At 38.6% G+C, this 22,604-nt stretch overlaps 2 protein-coding genes across 18 annotated transcripts in view; one reads left to right on the plus strand and one right to left on the minus strand.

The window, feature by feature from the left end:
• The window catches only part of EML6 (EMAP like 6), a 317,349-nt gene extending 312,146 nt beyond the window's left edge, over positions 1-5,203 (plus strand). For 7 of the 8 annotated variants that reach the window (XM_073339271.1, XM_073339274.1, XM_073339275.1 and 4 more), the window contains 3 exons: positions 320-476; positions 821-921; positions 4,587-5,203. In XM_073339271.1, coding sequence (XP_073195372.1) covers positions 320-476; positions 821-921; positions 4,587-4,611 — 283 coding nt within the window. In that variant the 3' untranslated portion in view covers positions 4,612-5,203. The remainder of the gene's footprint in view (positions 1-319; positions 477-820; positions 922-4,586) is intronic. The other variant, XM_073339273.1, reaches the window with a different exon arrangement.
• A 1,975-nt stretch (positions 5,204-7,178) lies between these two features.
• Positions 7,179-22,604, minus strand: part of RTN4 (reticulon 4) — a 56,042-nt gene continuing 40,616 nt past the window's right edge. For 6 of the 10 annotated variants that reach the window (XM_073339285.1, XM_073339284.1, XM_073339289.1 and 3 more), the window contains 6 exons: positions 19,394-19,601; positions 16,079-16,217; positions 11,854-11,923; positions 11,238-11,284; positions 8,581-8,639; positions 7,179-8,145 (listed from right to left, as the gene is read on the minus strand). In XM_073339285.1, the coding sequence (XP_073195386.1) occupies positions 8,103-8,145; positions 8,581-8,639; positions 11,238-11,284; positions 11,854-11,923; positions 16,079-16,217; positions 19,394-19,601 (566 nt within the window). In that variant the 3' untranslated portion in view covers positions 7,179-8,102. Of the gene's footprint in view, positions 8,146-8,580; positions 8,640-11,237; positions 11,285-11,853; positions 11,924-15,063; positions 15,257-16,078; positions 16,218-19,393; positions 19,602-22,390; positions 22,597-22,604 lie in introns of those variants that run through there. The other 4 variants (XR_012158286.1, XM_073339288.1, XM_073339293.1 and 1 more) reach the window with 3 other exon arrangements.

The following is a 22,604-nucleotide window of genomic DNA, read 5'->3' on the forward strand; positions in this document are numbered from 1 at the left end:
ATTTGTATCTCACATGAGGGGAGGCTATATGGGGGCTAGTGCCTCATGAGGGACGAGGTTGTGCATCTTGAGGGGACTTGTGTTGTGGTCTCGGGCATGGGGAAAAATGAACACATGTTGGGTGCTCTCTCTGTATTATGAAGATGCATTTGGGTGCAATAATGCACGAGGACAAGGTGAATCCCTAGGGAGAGCAGTTTACTAATGGTCACCCGCCATTGTCCTGCTGTAAAGCCAACCATTATGCCCATAATATTGGTCCAGCAGAGGTACTGGCCCATGCTTCTTCATAACTATCTTCTTCTTTTATGTTTTGGAGCAGTGTTCTTGGAGATGAAGTCATTGGGATTTGGCCAAGAAATGCTGATAAAGCAGATGTCAACTGTGCATGTGTGACCCATGCTGGTTTAAATATAGTGACAGGAGATGATTTTGGTCTGGTGAAACTTTTTGACTTTCCATGCACAGAAAAATTTGTAAGTGTATATTTTAGCTTTTATTTTAATCTAAGATGCTAGGCTTTGTGTTTAACCAGTTTTACCATGGCCTGAAGGCAAAGAAGTGCCAGTAGGTTAGAAGTGTGTTACACTAAAAGAAATGTTTCAGAGTAGCAGTCGTGTTAGTCTGTATTCGCAAAAAGGAGTACTTGTGGCACCTTAGAGTCTAACAAATTTATTTGAGCATAAGCTTTCATGAGCTACAGCTCACTTCATTGGATGCATTTGCGTATTTTCATATACTTGCAAAAGAACATAGGGTTGTTTTTGTTAATGGCTGTAATAGTTTATTTATTGTCTGCAATATTCTGTCTTTCTAATAGGCCAAACACAAGCGTTATTTTGGTCATTCTGCTCATGTTACCAACATACGCTTTTCTCATGATGACAAGTATGTTATAAGTACAGGAGGAAATGACTGCAGGTAACTCCTTATTTTACTAATCAAGAATTTTGTAAACAGGTATGGTCCACCCCCATTACAACACTGTGTTTAGCATCTTCTCAGAGCATGCTGCCACACTGTATCCAAAATCCATTTATATAGCAACACAAAGGCTAGGCTAAAACACTCTCAGTACTTGGCTATCAAGGCTAGAGTGTTGATGAGGATGTTACGCTCAATAAACACAGGTCAGAAAATTTAACACATTTTTTTAAATAATACAAAAGACGACCTCAAAGATCACAAATCAGGATAAAAAGTTATAAGGAATAGCAACCCTCATGCTTTGGATTTAAACTAACCATGACGGGGTACAGAGTAGCAGCCGTGTTAGTCTGTATTTGCAAAAAGAAAAGGAGTACTTGTGGCACCTTAGAGACTAACCAATTTATTTGGTTAGTCTCTAAGGTGCCATAAGTACTCCTTTTCTCATGACGGGGTAGATTCCCAAAGGCATCACTATCAGTCACAAAACCCTTACTCAGCTGCCTCTTACCCTAGAGCAGTGGTCCCCAACCTTTCTGTGGGAATAGTATATTCCTATTCCCAGAAGACTGTGGTGGGTGCCAGACAGCCCGCCGCCGCAACATTTCGGAAGGACACAACAAGGCCTGGGCTAACCCCCACAGACGGCCAAGGAGGGAGCACGACCCAGTCCCGCTCCACCCCCAGCTCTGATGGAGTCCCAGTTGTGGCACCACTCCCGGCCCCAGCCTTGGCCCCCAACCATGGCCCAGCCACAGCTTCCACTCTCAGTCCCGCCCCTAGCCTCAGCCCCCAGTTGTGCCTCCACTCCCGGCCCCTGCTTTGGCCCCCGACTGTGGCCCCGCCCCCGGCTCCATTCCCACCCACAGACCCGCTCCCAGCTGCGACCCCCCCAACCTTGGCCCCCTTGCCCCGTCCGCCCCTGGGAGCTGCAACCATGAAAATCTTGGGGACCACTGCCCTAGAGGCACCTAGTATCTACCTCTTTGATGGAAAAGACCCCAAAGCACCCACCCAAATTTCAGCAGCTAAGTCCATAGAATCATAGAATATCAGGGTTGGAAGGGACCTCAGGAGGTCATCTAGTCCAACCCCCTGCTCAAAGCAGGACCAATCCCCAACTAAATCATCCCAGCCAGGGCTTTGTCAAGCCTGACCTTAAAAACTTCTAAGGAAGGAGGTTCCACCACCTCCCTAGGTAATGCATTCCAGTGTTTCACCACCCTCCTAGTGAAAAAGTTTTTCCTAATATCCAACCTAAACCTCCCCCACTGCAACTACCCAACAGCTTGCTACCTAAACCCCAGCAGAAGTCATGCTTAGAGCACATTCTAAGCCCCCATAAGATGGTAAGGAGGCACATAACCTTTAGTCCGTGGTTAGAGCACTCATATAGGGTGACCCGATGTTCCCATTTTATAGGGACAGTTCCAAGATTTGGGGCTTTGTCTTATATAGGTGATTACCCCCCACCCCCGACCTGATTTTTCACGCTTGCTATCTGGTCACCCTAGGTGTGGGAGACCAACGTTCAAGTCTTCCCTCTGCCTGAGGGGGAAGAAGGGAGTTGAATTTAGGTTTCTCACCTGCAGGGGAGAGCCCTACTCTAGACTATAGAGCCACTCAACTCCCCTGCTGGCCCAATGCCTATATATAATTATTCATTTAATAATTTATTCACAGTGGAACAGCTCCAACAGGAGAAATTAAGAGTGATCCACCCCAGCATATCCCATAGCTCAGGGGTTAAGGCATGCTCCTGAGAGGTGGGAGACCCAAGTTCAAAATCTTGCTCCATGTTAGCTGGAGAGGAACTGAACACACATCTCCCACATCACAGGTCAGTGTCCTAGCCCCTGGACTAAAGTGTATAAGGGAGTGGGGGCATAATGCAGCAGCAGCATTTATTCCAAAACAAACAGCTTCAGTACCTAACTCCAGGACAGGGGCCCTAGTTGTGAATCCTGAGCAGATATAAGGGTATCCCTTCAGCCCAGTACAATCATAGAATATCAGGGTTGGAAGGGACCTCAGGAAGTCATCTAGTCCAACCTGCTGCTCAAAGCAGGACCAATCCCCAATTTTTGCCCCCGATCTCTCAGTGTCCCCCTCAAGGATTGAACTCACAACCCTAGGTTTAGCAAGCCAATGCTCAAACCACTAGCTACCATACCCCTCAATGCTAGGATACACTCAGGGACTTTTAGAGCAGGCCAGCAGGTTCCACAGGGCCAGTTAGTGTGTATCCAACTGGTCAGTCATAGTATTTACACCTGGCTTGTGTACACTAATGCAGCATGTAGACAAGCCCTTAGGTTTAGGTTACATCCGTCTCATTGGCTTTGGTGTCTTCCCACTCATCTTGTTGGCTTTTTGGATCCCATTCTCAGCTGCCTAATCCACCCCAATCATTGTGTAGGACGTTGGACTCTCAGATGGGAGACAGGTTGAAGTCTCTGCTCTGAATCAGGCAGAGGACAGATTGGAGGCTATATAGCCCAGAGGTAGGAAAGCACTGGTCTATGAGTGGGGCTCCGGTTCAGTATAGTAATACATATAATTATTATGAATAATAATCCTCAAAAAACAGGTAAGCAGAAATGCAAGAAACAAACTCCAAGTATGGCTAAATGGCAAATTTCAAGAGCTTAGTTGAGCCATACAGAGATCCAGAAAATAGAAATGCAGCTCAAGCAGAAAAGTAAGCAATGCCAGTGAAATGTAAGGTGTAACTAGAGTGCTTTGACAGAGGAGCAACTAACCATAGCCATAACACAATGAAGTTCATGTAGATGAGAAGCAGAAAGGCTGCAAGAGAAAGTAGCTATTGACCTAGCACAGGCAAAAGGAGTAAGTAAATGGCCACTGTGAGGAAGCTGAAGTAGTGCTTTGTATCAGTTGTCCTAGAGCATGGTAGTGAGATACCTACATTTTTTATGTACGCAAAATGAGGCAGTGTTTGAAGTGTCAAAAATGAAAGTGCTGGCAGAAACCGATTCCCATAGCTTATGACAACCCTGACAGATTGGAGATTAGGCAAATCTTTCCTATCAGTTATTCACAGATGCTTAGTCAGTGTATCCTGTACCAACCTCATTCAGAGGAAAATTTCACAGACAGGACAATTGATCTGATCCACATAGGAATTGCTAATGGTTCTATGGAAATATGCATATTTTTATGACTCACAAAACCAAATACTGGTTCAAGTGTAACTGTTGAGCAGTTTACAATGTGCTATGCAAACATTAAGTAACCATCAACATGCCAGTGACTTTGCCCAAAGGCACACAATGAGTTAGGGTATAGTCAAGATTAAAATTCAGCCACTGTACCATGCTGACTTCTCTCGGAAGCAAGCTGGATAATTTGTGAACAAATGCTGGAAGGAAAAAAACCACCCCCGTACTAGATGTTTACAGTTGTTGTATGAATAAGGGAGCAGTGTTCTTTGAAAAGTGACTGCAAAAATGTATCATAGGGCTCCATAGTCATTTTCTCTTATTGACATCCATACTAAACCTGCTCAGTTTGGGAGTAAAAGGATAGGGTTTTTTTTTTCCACAAGTGCTGAAGCCACAAACACAACCTGCAATCTGTACAGTATTATTCTAGTGCTAATTGTTAAAGACAACTTTACCACCATTTAACTTTTTTAGTGTATTTGTGTGGAGATGTCTTTGAAAGAGGAATTCCCTTGCTTCTGGTGCTGCAACTATCATGTGACTTCAGAGGAGTGACGAGTCACCCCAGTCCACAATGCTTTGGCTGCTCTAATTTCATAACAAAAATGCTGCATGGATTACACACTTTTGGAATCTGAGTGTGGTAATATTGAGTGCTACTATGATTTTGTATTTGAAAGACTGTGATGCCCTTGCGATGGAAGCTGAAGTTTTAAAGGTTGTTCCTAGGCCTCAGCAACGAACAGTTTGATCATTAAACTGCTTTTGCTAAATATTTTATAATTATTCCAAGCAGCTACAACTGTAGCCTAAAAAAAAACCTTTTGAGCATCACAAACCCTAAAACGTAACACAGCATTTAATTTGTGAATCTGTAAAATCATTTCTTTACACCTTCTTTCAGGAATGTTCCCATTTTAAGACAACTGTTAGACACTCTTGTTTGGAATTGTATGCATTGTGAATAAAGCTTTATATTGTTTTTAAATGACCGCAGGGGGTTTCACATTCACTTTCAATAACTAAGCAAACCAAGTTTCAGAGTAGCAGCCGTGTTAGTCTGTATTCGCAAAAAGAAAAGGAGTACTTGTGGCGCCTTAGAGACTAACAAATTTATTTACGCATAAGCTTTCTGAAGTGAGCTGTAGCTCATGAAAGCTCATGCTTAAATAAATTTGTTAGTCTCCAAGGTGCCACAAGTACTCCTTTTCTTTTTGTAAATAAACCAAGTAACACATTTTTAGAATTCATTATTTTTTTTAAAAAAAGAACACATTTAATTTAAAAAGTTCTTTATCCATGAAGTGCCTTTGAAGAGTTTGCCAATAGGCCTCCCACCACTGTCAGCTTTCTGCATATGGTGCTATAAACTTCCATCCTGAGGAGGGCTTAACACAAACACCTTTTCCAGATCTGACGTGGTCAGCATTTTCTGCTGTTACTATTCTTAATACTGTCACAACTGAACTCCAAAATGTTTCCTTCAGAGAGAACATACATACTGTTATACAAGCAATTATCTGAACCTCCTGTTTGTCAGTGACATGAACAATCTGTTAAGGGGTAGAATGTATCTGGCTCAAGAAGGTAGCAGGTCAAAGACAGGATTTAAGCTCAAATCTGAGGGATGATATGGGTACAAAGCACTTTTTTCAGGGAGGGGGAAAGAAAATCATTAAAAACTACTGTTATCTTCTTGTGCTCCTCCCTCTCTTTGGGTCTGTGCTTTATATTTGACTACTTATACAGTAAAAGATTAGTAAATTGATTTGGACTCTTCCAAAAAGCATCATTTCCCATCTTTTACTCAGGAAGAGCTTCTTGGAGATGTGCTAATTGTACATAATGAATGACAGGTAAACCAGTAAGAAGAGACTGCACAACCTTAGGTTAATCTGGCAACCATTCATATGCTGTTTAGAAACATGTATGTGACATTAACAAAAATAAAAAGAACTGGATGAAAATTCAAATGGAATGCTTTTGTCAGAAAATGCCATTTTGTCAAAACCAAATCTTTCGACAGAAATTGTCTATTTCAGTGAAATTTAGTTTTAAAAAAGTCTCAACTAGCATACAGTGTAAATGCTCCATTTTGAGTTTTCATTTCAAAACAACTTTTCATTTTGGTATATATTTCATATTATAAACAAATGTAAGAAGTGAAATGTTTTGATTGACCCAAACCTTTTTTGGGGGATGTGGGTGTGTGTGTCTAAGTAAATGTGGGTTACAGGAAATCTTGTTTTTGTTCCAAAGCAAAACAAAATTCCTGAAAAATGGAAATTCTCGTTCTTGCACATCTCTGATAAGAAGGTAGCTATTGGCTATAAAATATCATAGAAAAGAGAGAAGACAAGCATTATCAAAATGTAATGAATATATATTTAACACAAAAGTGCTTGAGGAAGCTTAGTGAATTTTTTTTTAAATAAATGGAACTTTTGCCTTACAATACTCTACAAAAGATCAGTTTGTCAGACACAGAATAGGAGACCCTATGTAGTCTTTTTCTTTTTTTTTTAATGAAAGCTTTTCTGTATTAAGATAATGTAACCATGTTGGGTGAGCATTTTCTTTGCCTATGTTGTCATGTTGGCCTTTCACGTTGATTGTATCCTGAATAAAAATAATTGTGTGATGGAATGAATTGCTAAATGATGATTTATGAAAAATATTTAAAAGCAATAGTTGTCTATCAGGAAAACATTTCAATAAATATGATTTGTATATGTTTATGTCGTTTTTTTATATATATAATATGCTAAGAAGTAATGCTGTATTATATTGTATATGAAAATACTAATGCATGAATTTATTTTTCAATGGCCACATAACTATTTGAAAACCTGTGTGTCAAATACATTTGGTTATAAATTTTCATTGATCTTATTTTTACAGTCAAGTTAGTAGAATCAATAAGTTATCCTGAAAAATTGCTGGACTCACTTCGTATCCCTCTCAATTTTCCAAAGTGCTGAACTACATAAAACAGATGCTCGACTGACTTGTGTAATAAATATATATATTATAATCTGGAAGTCTCCTCAAGACAAAACACCAAAATTCTTTAAGTCTATAAGCTTTATTGATACTTGGGTTTTTTGTTTTTACATTTCACAATGCATTCCACAGACTTAGTTCAATACAGCTTAAACCACAAGTGTATACATTTTCATTTGTAATTTCTTGCATAACAATGCTCGACATTTTCAAACATTTGCAGCATTAGATATTTGCTCCACAGATTATGTTTGTGCAACACAGTGTATGCTCGAAGTTTTATGTGTGTGCAAGTTCATTTGTTTTTTTTAAATAGATGGTAGTGTTTCTAGAAATATTTTATTTTTCAAGTTTGTGCGCTATGGCTAGTCCTAAAATCAGTCCATTTTCTGAACTATCAAGCACTGTGGAGCAGCTGAAAGATCCAAGCTTTGTGAAATACTACATATTATATATATATATATATATGTGTATATATATATATATGCAATTGATAAAACAATAAAATCACAATACAGCTACACTTATACCAAAAAGACAAAGTTTTTCAAACTTGCTTTAATGGTATATTCTTCTAAACATCTCATTTTAGAAAATCTGCCTCAATCGACCCAGACCATACACAGTGCACAAAATGGGAAATGTTATCCTCTGCTCTACCTTTTCTTGAATGCAGCAAGACTACCTCTGATGAAGCACAATATACAGCTTTCTCAAATCTTTTGTATTAGCTGGTGCTGCACACAGGATAAACAAAGATGATTAGTTTTAATTCCATACATAGCAGCTTACAATAATTAAGATGATGAAACACATGGCAGTCAAAACAGGTATTTTTCCTCAAACACTGTGCTGCTAAAATATAAAGATCTGTGAAATTGCACTGCAATGTCAAGGTTTTACTATTCCCTGACCCTCCCTATGTAATTCAAATGAATATTTCCCCCCTGAAAGATGAACTCCAATTGACAAGTTGCTTCAGGCTTTTTACTCAGTTTTGCGTTTCAATCCAGGTATTTTAGCTTGGACCCTGAAAGAGTGAGAGAAAATTAAAAAGGTATTTAAATGTGGAAATACAGCAATATTTATAGCATAAATGTAGCCTTGAAAATGTCAATGTTTAAAGATAATTATCATAGATACATTAATTTGCAACAGTAAGAAAATTGGCAGTAAAGTTGCTAAATCCCTCTTCAGAGCCCTGCTCTGCTGAGGACCTAAAGTCTTCTGCATATAAATCCACATATCTGGACTGCTATTAGAATTGCATGATTCAAACATTTTCCATCAAATATTTTTTACTGCACTGCAAGGAATCAGTTAATTCTGTAAATCTCCCACAGTTTTTAAGTACGTTTTTCCTCTTGATGACTATATATAGCTTCCTTAACATACCCAAGGTATTGTACGTACATCAAAAAGTCTATCTATACAAGCTAGTTTGAAACAGCCAACATAAACTCACTTAGTCACTGCATCTCTGGCAGTCTTGTTCACAAGTCCCAAATAATGGTCAATTTGAGCCTGAAATTTAAGAGAAAAAACAGAAAAGTTAGCTGTTTAGCTTTACTGCTGCTAAAGGCTGCTTTACTACTTGCAAGTCATCATTGTTCCTTGTCTAATTAGTTTATGCTTCATTAACTGCCCTGAAAAATTCTAAGACAAGCAAAGAGCCCATTTTTGTTTATTTCAGGGTTTCATATAATTTTTTGCAAATCACAGGCATAAAACTATTCTGCTCGCATCTCTACCAACCAGTAAATGAAACAGCCCAGCTTGTAGCATGAACAGTGCTATATGGTGAAGGAAGAGACTTTCCCAGATGGACAGATACTGGGACTCACTGCAAAAAGGAAGCTGAATCAATACTGTACATACACCTGCAGGAAAATCTCACTATTCTTTGCCCCTCCCAGCCACAGACAACACAAAGTGGCAGAATGGTCAACCCCTCTTTCTGAATGTGGAAAGGCCTGCTACTGTAGGTTCTTAGATTCTAACCAGCTCATTCAGTAAGTCGCCATCACTATTTGCTTTTTGAAATGCATGTGATGCAGTAGGGATTAATAAGTATGTTCACTTGCAAACACCACAATCGGTATATCCTAGCGTTTCATGTGTTTCTTCCATATAAGTAGTCTAGTTACTAGAGCTCAAACCACCCTTTTCTTCAGACTCCTCCTACACAGAGTGTACAACCAAGACCTTTATATGCACAAAAACAAATGTACTGTTCACACTTCTGTTTTGCTTTATTTTGAGGAACTATTGTATTGATAGCTCCAAAACAGGTGATAACTTATATATTAAGAGTCCCAACCATTCCTGGGCTCTTCCTGACAGTGCAGTATTGGGTCTCTGTATATGTATACTGTTAGAAGCACAATGCTTTGAACAAGTGATATATCGCAGTTCCCTTCTGCTATTCTCCACATACACCTGGACAGTTACTAGAGATCCCATGGCACTTTGAAGAGGGTGATTAACTGAATGCTGGCTGGCACACTGGAGTTTAACAGGTTCCAAACAGTCAAGTCTGCACACGGGCCAGTTATGGGCACTTAATAGCAACTGGCTTTCCTCCTAATCACTATACAACTAGGATGTTACAAAAGTAGTGTATTACCACTGAAACAGAACAGCCACGCTGGATTGCAGAAGGGTGGGATGGAGCCCACCATAAAAATGTATATTACTAGTCACACATTATCAATAGTAGGAGTTTCTAACCAGTGGTTCAGAAATTTCCCTGGACATTGACAGTAAAACTGCTAAATCTCTCAGCTTCTGCCAAGGCAGAGTCTCTCTTGAGAGTTCATTATCTTGGTACACTTGATCACTCCATTGCAGAGCCCCGTGATCTGTCTTTTATAAGAAATAATTCCCTTGCAATGAAAACATGGAGCCTATTCCCCTCTGATTGTTTGGACAGCAGAACATAGGAGCTGCCAACTTTCAAGGACTGCAGGGCTTTTGATGAATTTACCTCAAACATTTGGACTTCCCTCCAACATAAGAAAAATCTACCTCACACACCTGAAAATCATTTGACCTGTAGGCTTAGAACGAGGAATACTATCCGTCATGACTATCAGGATCAATCTGAAGCAGAGTGCATAAGCAGAGCCTTGTTTGTTTTCGGCATGTCTCACTGGGAGCCAGAATGTACTGGTATTAATTCAGTTCCTTTGCCGTCAGAGATTGAAGGCTTCATAAGTGAGGTTGGGCATTTTAAAGGGATTATTTTTATACTTTCAGAAAGCAACAATCAGCTGGTGATTTAAGTCAGTGGGACTAGGAAGCCTGCAGACAGGGTAAGTTGTCAGTCTTCCTCTTCCAGGGCCATGTGACTTCCCTTCATCTTATGGGTACTTCCCTCTTTTCTGATGCTGAGTGATCTTTGCTGTGCAAGTGGGTTTGAGAGCAGATGATGGGAGTGTCCCAAAACTGCTCTGTGCGCCTCATTGTATTTGGTCCCTGCTGCCTTCTTCACTGTGTCTTTATTGTACAGGTGCTTTTCAGAGAGAAGGAATCCCTGTGTCAGTGCTCATCTGGTCAACTACTCTATGCCCTGATGGATCCAATTCCTGCCTAGTACTGCTACAATCTCCTGTCCCTCCCAGCAATTACTGTCTTCAACAGATTTACCAGAGGAGCATTAGACTGTGCCAAGCTCCCGCTACGTGCGTTAGCCAGTAGTACAAATCACATGGGCTCAAGAATAAATGTCTGCAATGCCAGCTTCAAGGTGGCTTCTCAAAAAAACTATATAAATTACTTACTGAGATTTTACATAACTCAGATATTGCTACTTTAGTACTGAACAAATTGGGATCAGAGGGAGAGAAGGTGAAATCATACTAAGCAAACCTCTCTTATAATTACTATATGCTTCACATATTTCCTAAAGAGGGGAAATGCACTATGGGCTTTAATTGTACTACTCATTGTAACACTGTCAGGAAACCTGCACTGGCCATTTTTAGAAACAATATCAGGTGTTGAGGTTAAAGGTTTAGGAGACTAAAATCAGATTTCTAGTTATTCATTCTTAAGTGTTTCTGATTCAACAGGAGTAATTTTTAATCAGACATTTGTGAATGTCAGACATTAAGCACTCACCTGATGTCTCTCATAAATAACAGGAACACTGAAGAGAGAAATCAGAGCTGGAAAGGAACAAAGCGGGTTTAAATACAAACAAGATAAAGACGCCACTCAACTAAAATTTAAAAACAGTTTTCACAGCCTGGCATATTTTTAAAAAAGCAAAAAAGAGAACTAAATCACAATGCAAAAATTGTTAGGCTATTGTAATTTAAATGGATCTCATAAGAAAAAGATGTTCTGTAGCAATACTGTATTAGTTACAATTCAGGTTTCTGTCATCCTGGTGGAACGGGACAGTAACCAGTTTTGCACCATCATATAATTTGTACAAGGCAACTGGAATTTGAAAGTAAGAACTACAGGTAGCCTAGAAAGCAATGAGCAAAACTAAATATGATTTTTTAAATGATGTTGTTTTGTCCTGAAAGTCAGCAACCTAAGGACAAACAATGAAATTCAAAAATACTATTTTTATAATTCCACAATCTAAAAAAATAAAATAAAAGATCATGCAACAACCTACATTGTGTTGTACTGCGAGTAGATACACACAGCATTTAAGAGGCTTCAATACTTTTCCAGGGTTATTTTGCAAAGCAAAGTATTTAACACAATTTAAAGCACTTACCCAGTATCAGTAATGTCAGACCATTAAACAAGGCACCAACATAGGTGAATACCCACATCAACACTGCAAACTGAAAGAACAAAGGTCAGTTAGGCCATAAACAGTCTAATCAAGATGTGTTCATTAGAACATTAAGAGAGGTGCCTTTAACAAAATTACCCTTCTCTAAAGGCGTGTATAAAACTCAACAAAAAAACACTTTGTATGTCAAAGATGATTATAGATGAGGGACTGTATGGGTGAGGCGATGGGTAATAGGATACGCAGCCTTTCATTTCGAGGTCACAAGTCTGAATTTAGCCCAGGTCAATAGTGACCAAGAAGCTACTACCATTTCATGACTATTCAGTGTTCTCCGCACTCATACAGCACTTTCAATCCATAGTGCTTTATGATGATGGATAAACATGATTATTTTTTCCTTACAGATGGAGTAAGTGAGGCACGGTGGGAGGATAACTGTCTTGCCCAAGGTCACACAGCAAGTCAGTGGCGGAGATAAAATAGAACCCAGGTCTCCTGACTTACAACCCAACACCCAAATCCACAAGGTCAGAGCCACCCCTTTACATAGGTTGTGAGTTGGTGAAATTAAGCCTATACAAGAGTCAACATCACAAAAAGCACCATTAGAACCACATTTTTGCTGGTTTGACTCAGTTCAGATGCCAAGAATTAAATTGTCTGTTAGAGATGGTAATGTTGTGTCAGGGCACAGGCCTGTTTGAAAGGCAGTGTGGAAGAAATGGCAAGTTTATTTTCCTTCCTTCTTCATTTTAAATGAACAGTACAGATACTCTTACAAGTGTGGATTCAGTTATTAAATATTCATAGTAGGAAGGAGTCAGAGTCCATCTTCCATTTTATGGCACAGAACATTTAAACCAAAAAGCATAAAGCCTTAAGAATTAAAAGTGCTGATGGAATTTTAAGGTTACAAAAAAGATTTAAAATTCTAGACTAACAAAAATTTAGAAAATAAGTGTAGATTCTGGTAGGAAAGACTCCTGAAACCCATGTATTGCTGTACTGGGCATAATATCCATAAATCATACTGCAGAATTAATCTCTCTCTCACTCACACAGTCTGGCCCAAATCCTCTGCTTGTGCCCAGTCCATACTCAGTACAGCAGAGTGAATCAGGAAGGCAGGACTTTGTTTGGACTTGGAGCAGTACTGCTGATAGAAAGATTTGCCTCCATGCTCTATGCAGAGCAAGCCCAAAATTATGTAAGTTCTGAATCTATAATTTTTTAAAACTTTTGTCAACTTTATATTGAGATTACAGAAGTGGCAACCTCAGGACCCTATTGGGTCCCATTTAGTAAAGGACAGTCACAAAATCATAGTAATGTAAAGTGAAAAAACACACTATTGCAAGAACAAGCACTTTCTAAAATTAAGTAGCATATGCTGAAGACACTAGAGCCCAGCTTAGCCTCCCATCCATATATTCATCTCCTTTATGCTGAGGTACTACATAGAATAAGGAAGTTTACTGATCCCAAAAAGTAACTGTTGTTGCTTTTTCTTAGTAAGATTTTTTAAAGCTCTTTATTTCTCTGGCTCCAAGCCAGAGTGAAGCATAAGCAGCCCAAAGTCTATCACAAAGATAATACTGCTTTTCCTGCATGGCTCCATACAGGAAAGAATGAACTCAAAGTCTAAAGTTCACTGTCTATGTGAGTTACAGTGATATTCTTGTCTTCTACTGTAATCCTGATGGGTGAATCAAGTGCCATAAGTAATTCTTTACCCACTTTATTCCAATTATTAGTAACTGATTACACAATACAAGTACTTTGTAATCTAATTTAATGGCCAATTAAAATAAAAACCATAGGTCAGTTTCTTCAAGTTGTTTTACTATGAGCAAGTTCAAGTAAAGTAATGGGCTCCATCATTCAAGTAACAACATGGCTTCACAGTATTCATGTCCTAACAGAAATGTTCTTTATTGCACGAGTTTTGGATGAATCACTATATAACCACACACCCAACACAATATAGTTCCCTTCCTTGGCTTTTCCTGGCAAGTACTGTACATAGCTATCCGTTGAAGTTATAAGTGAAAGAGTTCCTTTGAACTTTACCATATACAGTACAAATATTTTAGATGCCATTTTAAACCATCATGAGTCCACACTGTTTAATCAAAACATCTCAGAAATGATTACAACCTAGATTTCACTATTAGCATAAGTACATATGGTAAACTGGACTCTACTCCTGTTCTACTTTCAAATTCAGTAATATGGAATATTATGTAAAAGCATAAATGTAATTTTCTATACTCAAGATGTTTATTTAAATAGATGAGACAACGTCATTTGTTGACCAGGGCCCTTATTAGGCATAAAATCTCAATATTTTAAAGTTTTCCTACAACAGAAACTACTTCAGAGCCATGAAATTTTGTAAGCTGACTTTACAGTTTATTGATTTCATACAAAGACTGCATCCAAACTACCATACAATAAAAAGTGCATTAGGTTTAAGTAGGTTAAAGCTTTCCTCCAAGACAAATTAGACTCTTTCAATTCTATTCTGAAGTCAAAAGAAATTGAAGAAAAAGAAATAATAGTTTAGCAGGATAAACAGCAGCTTTCCTGAAGCTCACAAACCAAGCTATTTTAAAAAAACAAAAAAAAATTTGGAAGGAATTTTCTCTTTTCTTGCTTTCATTAATAATGACTGAATGAAAGTCAGATCTTCAAGAACAGTTTGGCTGTCCATTCTTTTCTCTTAACCGATAGTCTAATTCTTTCTTTGTGGCATCACAAGCAGTTGGTATGTAAATTCTCATATCACAAATGAGGGCTTGCACCTTAAGGAGCACCTTAATTATTGAAATCTTTTTGCCAGACAAAAGCCCTTCGTGATTGAGTTTTTCCCTGATGTATTTCCTGAGACAAATCCACAAGTTTTTAGTCCTGGCCAAAAGAGGCTTTAAATCTACCTCCTAAATCTAAGGCTAAAACATGCCTCACAAATAACTAACTATAAGAGCACACAATATATGGAGGAAATTTGCTTTTTTTTTTTTTTTTAAAAGGGCAATTTAAAAGGTCATTGATTATATATCAAAATGTGACTTTGGTCATTTCACAGCTGTTCAATTGGCTAGAACAGTGGTTTTCAACCTGTGGTGCGCAGACCCTTTGGGTCCGCAGACTATGTGTAAGGGGTCCGTGGAAGGTTGTCGTTACCATAGAACTGTGGTTTTCAACCTGTGGTCTATAGTTCAGTTCCCTCTTATTGAGTGTGAAAGTGGTGTACTCTTCCACGAGAGGATCACTCAGTGTGACGATTGAGAGGGAGGGGCAGCAGTCAGAATATAGTCACTGCAGAAACTCATGCAGAAGTAGAAACAGATCCGTTTAGACCACTTCACCAGGACTACTGTAACAACAGAAACCATGTAAACAGAAATGGGAAGTGCAAGAAATGAGAACTCACAGGATCTTTATAAAAGGAACTCAAACCTCCCTGCTGCTAAAGATTTCAATTATATGACAGGTTTCAGAGCAGCAGCCGTGTTAGTCTGTATCCGCAAAAAGAAAAGGAGTACTTGTGGCACCTTAGAGACTAACAAATTTATTTGAGCATAAGCTTTCGTGAGCTACAGCTGAAGTGAGCTGTAGCTCACGAAAGCTTATGCTCAAATAAATTTGTTAGTCTCTAAGGTGCCACAAGTACTCCTTTTCTTTTTAATTCTATGACAGTGTTATGTACCCTCTCCCTGGGACTGTGGGAGTCTGCACTGCAACAGGTAGAACCGGACACAGAGGGAAAGGATATAACAGGTGGTTGAGAGAACTATTTACAAGTCAATTATTGGTGGAGTCTTGTACAACATTAGCAAATGTGATATTCATGTCAAATGCCATTTGAAATGTAATGTTCATCGATGCTTTAGGTAATCTCAAGCTGCACAGCTATAAATGTTCTTTTGGGTATTTAAGATTAGCAGAATGAGAAACTGTACCTAGAAATTCAATGGCCAGATGCTGGCCACTTACTGGTGCTGACACGTGAGCCAAAAAACAAAAACAGAAAGGAGTTAGACTGTGCCCAGCTATCCCCAAATTCAGATTTTTAAAGAAATGGACACATTCCAAATACCTTTAACATCTGACCACTGGCTCAATTTAAACCTCTCTTTCTAAGCCCTGTTGAGGAAAGTCAAATCTACAGCTGTATGTTGTATGCTTTATCATTTACCTTCAGAGAATCAACTAAGTCATCGACTAAGAAAAGACGTCTGAGCTCCTTTACTGTGCCATTAATGTGGCCAAGTGCAGCATTGCTGTACTTCTGGACAAGCTCCTCAGACACAGCAACATCAGTCTCCAAGTAAGCCCTACAAAATGAAAGAATCATTCATGAGACACAAGCTTTACCTGCTTGTTTTTTACGTTACTAAATCAGGTCTTCTCTGCTCTGGAAGACTCTATAGCAGCGGTTCTCAAACAGTGGGTCAGGACCCCAAAGTGGGTCACGTCCCCGTTTTAATGCAGAAAAAAGCAGCAAAAAAGAGCAAAGGCAGTATTAAAAAAATTCTTTGCAGCTCACCTTTAAGCAATAATCAACACGAAGAGATGGATAAAGTTACTCTTCATTTTATTAAGTCTTCTAAATGGAATTTCTTTAAGCAAATGATTGTTAATGTTCTAGAGAAGGATTCTGGTCCAAAAGGATTTAGTGCCTCACTTCTTGGAAGTGAAAGGTTAAGGTTTGCAATTTGCAACAGGCCAGACTTCCTCCACTCTGCCTGCAATCTCCCTCTCTCTGCTTAAAGTCTGAAGATTTAGCTGAAAGTTCGAGGAATTTTCCAATCAGAAAGATAAAAATCCTGTAATCCTGATAAAGTGTTCTCACACGCCCCCATCCCCCACTCCATATCCCACCTTTTCCATTTACTACTAAACAGAGTCGCTAGGTCAGTATTAGATTCTTTAAATAGAAAATGATCATTTTAAAATTTAGTTTCATGTCCAGTAAGGGCTCAGAGGGGAGATCTTGTTTATCTGGAATATGGCACGCAATTCTATCTACACTGCCCCATGACTGGCAAATTAGTTCTGTTCTACATCTACTCATTAAGACACCTATTTTATTTAACAGGTAATTAGAATTATGAGAGACATTTTATATTATTTATACAGTTGTGTTAAGTATTGTTTACTTGGAAAAAGTATTTATTGTTTTACAATTCTCAAAAAGCGTGCTACGTGTCCCACAAAACCACAAACAAAAGAGGACAGATTCCCAGCCCTGAGGAGTTTGAAATCTAAGTTCAAGCAAACTGCAATATAGCGGGGCAACCAGTCCGAATGGAAAGAGGGGATGTCAAAAATGAAGCTAGCACACAGCATGTTAGGACAACAAAGACATTTATGTTATTCATTGCTGGTAGGCATTCTAGAAGAATGTGAATGAAGAAGTGGATCTTTACATGGGATCTAAAAGAGGAGATGGTAAGGGCCATAGGGACCAACTCAAAAAGGGTATTCCAAGGTAAGTGAGCAGTGCTGGGAGAGGGGGGAAAACAGAAGAGAAGTGGACAAATGGGGCATCAAGGCTGCTAATACTGGCAGAACTGAGCCTTCAAGAGACAACCTTGGACAAGGAAGGAGGGGCAGAGTTATGCAGGGCCTTGATGATGAGGTGTCTGGCATGACTTGATCAATAGGTCAGAAACATGGACCTGGTAACTGCTTTTTGTATGGATTGTCAGGGAGAGGAGAGGCCAGGGAGGAACAGTTTGTAGCGAATAAGAAAGAAGGGCCTGAATGAGAATATCCACTGTATGGACAGAAAGAAAAGGTCAGATCTTAGAAATGTTGTGGAGTTAACTATGTACTTACTGTAAACCAGTTTGTACTTATTGAAAACCAGTTATAGAGAAACTGCATTCAGAGTACTCCAACTACCAGTTCCTTTAATTTAAAGGCTTTCCCTTTTAAACCAGCTTCATTAAGGCTGGCCAGTATCCTATTTTGCATTGTTCTGCTGAATGCTATTACAACTGTGGGTCTATGTTTTTAATGTCAATAGCCACAGATGCATTTTTCCTGATCTGTCTGCACTGTAACATTACCCCTTCTTAGAGAGTTTTCACCCTCCCCAATTTAAAGGAACACCCTATTGCAGGCAGCTGTTGGCTTTAGGGGGTCGACTGGCCACTTCTCTAAGCATTTACAGAGTGCAGATGAGGAGATTCCAAAGGGGAGGACGGATGAGCTGCCTCAGCAAACCTCTCTTGCTTTGGTTTTGAAGGAATGGAAGGGAGGGAGGGAAGGGAGAACTGACCCCTAAGACCACCACAGGAAGGCTACATCTGTCCTCATGGAGGAGAGGTTTTAAAAAGCTACCACATATCAATCTTATCTGGAAAAGAGAATTGGCAATAGCACAAAAAAAGCAGCTGAAGAAAAGTAAACTGGGAAAATGGAGGAGAAAAGGAGACTGAACCATATTTTGGAATGGAGAGGAGGAAAGTTGCTGGATGGTGTGGCTGGTTGTGCAATAAGGAAACATGCACTCTTAATAATTATTTTAATGCATTAATGTGAAGTTTACAGCTCTAAAGACCTAATTCTACAGTAGGTGCACTGCTATGGCCTACATGAACCCAATAGTAATAGCAAAGCTCCCTGATTTTCTAACCACACGAACTATGCCCATGCCACATTCTTGGGAGTGGGCACAGTTATTATTTAACAAGTTAATCATCTGTTCTCTTTGGGGATTTCAATGAACTCAGTCATCCAAGTCTTCAAAATTGGCCCTGTTTGAATTTGAAAATTGAAACTGTTTACAGTTTTCCTCATTGGAGTCCAAGTTTTCAGAATTATCCACTGATCAGGTCACAATGAACCCGGATATTGCATCTAACAAATTGCTTATAATCCAACCAAATGGACTCATTTAGAATATAGCTGCATTATTGCACATTCATGCTAGCATAGTAAGAGTTAAGCATCCTATTAAGAAAGGATTTCAGAAAGAGCTATATAACAAAATGTGAATAATCAGCAACAGAACATATCTTCTGCTGTATTTACTAATCTTTACCAAACCACAAATTGCTTTACAGTTATCCAAGTATGACATTTTCAATGGCTTAGTACTTGATGTCAGGGCATATCTGAAGTGTTGAATCAAGTATTAATGTGTAAGTAAGTTCGATGAACCAAACTGAAATATATATATATATATATAAAGTTTTAGAGTGCTACTGGAGTCTGTCTTGCCTTTTTGAAGAAATACACTATGTCAGACAAACAGCCTTAATTCATTTTCCTTAACATTTTTTGTGTCCATTCTATGAAATTATTTTGTGAAAATACCAATTATGTTTGAGAGTAGCTACAGTTGAGAGAGAGAGAGAGAGAGAGAGAGAGAGATTGTACAGTATTGAGGCTGTTTTACATTGCCATGCACTGGTACAGTATATATATATTCAAATGTAGTTAGCTGCATCTGTAGTGATAATCCGACAAACATGTACTTTGTATTAAAGAAAAACCTCACCTAAATGGGTGGCCTTCATCGGACTTCTGGATTGCCTGGATAACTCCCTTGTATATCCTGAAGCTGATCGTCACAGAAAGAAGGGCCAAGGCAATGTAAGCTGTCACACTCACAATGCTGAATACTGTTAATGAAAGCAGCAGGAACAAGCTGGCACCAAACACCACTCCTGTCTTCTTAATGTCTCGCCAGTAAAGGAGGTCAACAACTAAAAGTTAAAAGGTCTGAAATTAGAATACAAGACCTCTTACATCCATATGACAAGTGTACATTTGTTTTATCTGAATATTACATCTTAAATAATTGAACCCAATATCTCATATTTCTACATTATTAAAAGTTTATAATTATAAACAATAAGCATTCTGAGAAGAGTTGGAACTGGTTTTACACTAGACTCTGGATTATTGGAATTACCCAAAATGCATTTGCTAAAATTCAAGGGCAGTTCTACCCTGAAAAGAGACTACATCAAAATGAAATCTTAATTAATCTGCTCTTCGTGAGCATTCTGAGTCACACTTGCTCACAACAGTGACAAGTTTTTACTGCTTTTTACTCCTGTACCTCTGTGCACCCAACAGCTAAAAGAAAGATTCTGTTTTTCTTGAGGCTAATCAACAGAATTGTTTGCTGAATTGGAAACCACTACACCCGTGTAAACCCAATGAAGGCAAGTGCACAGATATCACCGAGGGCAGCATTTTAAGACAGTGGGGCTGGTTACACAAATATAACTGAAGGCATAATTGGGCTTGCAAAACCTTTTCTATTGGTGATGATGCTGATGCAAAGTTAGGAACAATCATGGAAATGTAGGGCTGGAAGGGACCTCAGGAGAACCCAGTTTGATTTCCAGTCAAAGCTAAATTTGCAAGCCAATGATGCGCAAAATGTTTATTTGTAAACTGAGCATATATTTTCTATATAACCATAGAAACACATGATGCCATTTTTAGTATTACTGTTCAGACTAATTGCTCTTTGCGTAAATCTTTGGCCACTGGGTTAAAATATCAAGTTTCCTCTTTCTGGGTTTGAGTCTGATGCATTTTTAAGTGAAGTATCACAGATTTAGTGAGAACCTCCATTGTAGCATGCAGGAGTATTTGATCTAACCAGGTTTTATACACTTCTCAATGCTATGTAATGGGAAACGTCATGGGTGAGTTTTGAGTTGCCTAACTTTATAGCTGATTTCTTGGGCGTGGGGGGCAGGGGTTCTCTTCCACATCATCACTCTCCATCAATAGTGATTATGTAAAATTTATTAGATACAGAGCTCAATATAAGAGGGTAAAAGAAAAAACCTTTATTAGCATTATAAATAATGTTAGCTAGTTATCCAGTCTTTTCAAAATGTGAAGCACTACTATGTTTATTATCTGTTCTAAAACCACTGGGACATCTGTTTATCTGCCTGAATTTGGTTATATTAAGCTTTATGTGAGCTTAGCACTCCAACAGCATCTTGTCTACCTTAAGAATTTTACTCTAACTACAAAACAACCACAATCCAGAATAAATCCGTATATTAATTCAAAACAAGATAAGCAGTTGAAATAACATTAGGTGGTATGTATAATCTGATGGAAATTTGTATGCACTAGCTTTAAATAATTATGTGCTACCTTAGGGCCAGATCCCGCTAATACCTGTGTAGACATAACTTTACTATCATACATAAAAAGCCAATAGAATTATTCATACAACTGCACACGCATAAGCAATTTTGGAACTGAAGCCTTCCTTTCAGCATTTTAAAATAATTTCAATACAAGATTTGAACTAATCAGCAGGTGGTGGAAAAACAAGAACTCTATGCTTTGAAACTTCTAAAAAAAACCTGACAATTTTCATATATGTACAATAGCTTCACTGTTATGATTTTTTTATTTTAAGATCTGCATTAATCGTATGTTATTGTCTCTTTATAGGGACAGTTTGTAACAGTGGTAAAGGACTACATCTGCACAGTTAAAAACAACAAATGTAATGGCAGTAATTCAGCAATCACGAAAATTCCCAGTAACATTCACTGGAAAGGTAGATATTCTAAAATTGGGGTAGTCCGTAAGGGTCCATCTGTATAGTGACTTCCAAAAAACTAGAGTCCTAGCTTCAAATACTTTGTTCCTTAATGACTGAAGATTGGTGACCTCAATCTACTCCCTTCCTTCATTTGGACCTGGAACTGTATTTGCATTTTACATTTCCCCCACATATACTCTGCCCTGTCCCATTCAAAATGAGAAATACCATATAAGCCCCAATGCTAATCCCACATGTATACTGTTTCATTTCATTTTTCAATAATGTAAACAATCTTGTAAAACAATTACAAAATTGAACTGTAACTTTTAGTCCATGTGGCTGAGAAAAGATAAAAGCTGCTTTAAATCCCCCCCCCCCCCCCAAGACAAGGTAATTTAGAAAATCCAAACTGTATATTAGTGAAAACAGCCTGCTGGCTTTAAACACAGTATACTCACAAAAGGTAAACATACTCTGGGACACTCTGAACAGTATCCTTCCTTATGCTAATTGTGTTTGCTTAAATTTACATTGTCTAAACTACAATTACAGTCCTTCAATGTAAGTATTCCAGGCCTAATCTAAAGCAAGTGCAGCTGTCTACATATGGTAAGCATGAATTGTCATCTGGCACATCTAAAAATAGTACTGCTAGCATCCATGCCTCACATGCAGAACTCATCCAATTACATTTTGCCTTTAAAGCAAATGCAGTGATAAGAGGCTGATTGCTGAATTCTCTGAAGTCTTTTCTATCACAGGTTCTTATTTTTAAGGCTGAACAGTTTCAATAGCTGTTTTTGTGACAAAAACAAGCGCTTTTATATTTAATCTGAAAATCCTCTCCCAAAAAATAAATGAGCCACAAGAAACTGTTTTTGTCTTTTGAACAAATTAAAAGCCTCAGGATTCACAAGAGAGTTTTAAATTCATGTATATATATTAAAACAAAAAAGAACTAACCAATTTTGGCATCCATCTTGAGTTTGCCTGCATGCACCCAGATCTTGTACAGCTGACAAGCCAGAACCTTTTCACTTCCGGCTAGGGTATTCAAAGGTCAACTGATATACGCAACTGCCTGCCGCCTCACTACTACAGTTAGAAGCCTCACAGACTAACACAGAATGCTTTAAGCGTTCAGCCAATAGTTGTTTCTCCAGTAAGTCCTTGGAAT

The sequence above is a fragment of the Lepidochelys kempii genome, chromosome 3 (genome assembly GCF_965140265.1).
Source record: "Lepidochelys kempii isolate rLepKem1 chromosome 3, rLepKem1.hap2, whole genome shotgun sequence".
Taxonomy (NCBI): domain Eukaryota; kingdom Metazoa; phylum Chordata; order Testudines; family Cheloniidae; genus Lepidochelys; species Lepidochelys kempii.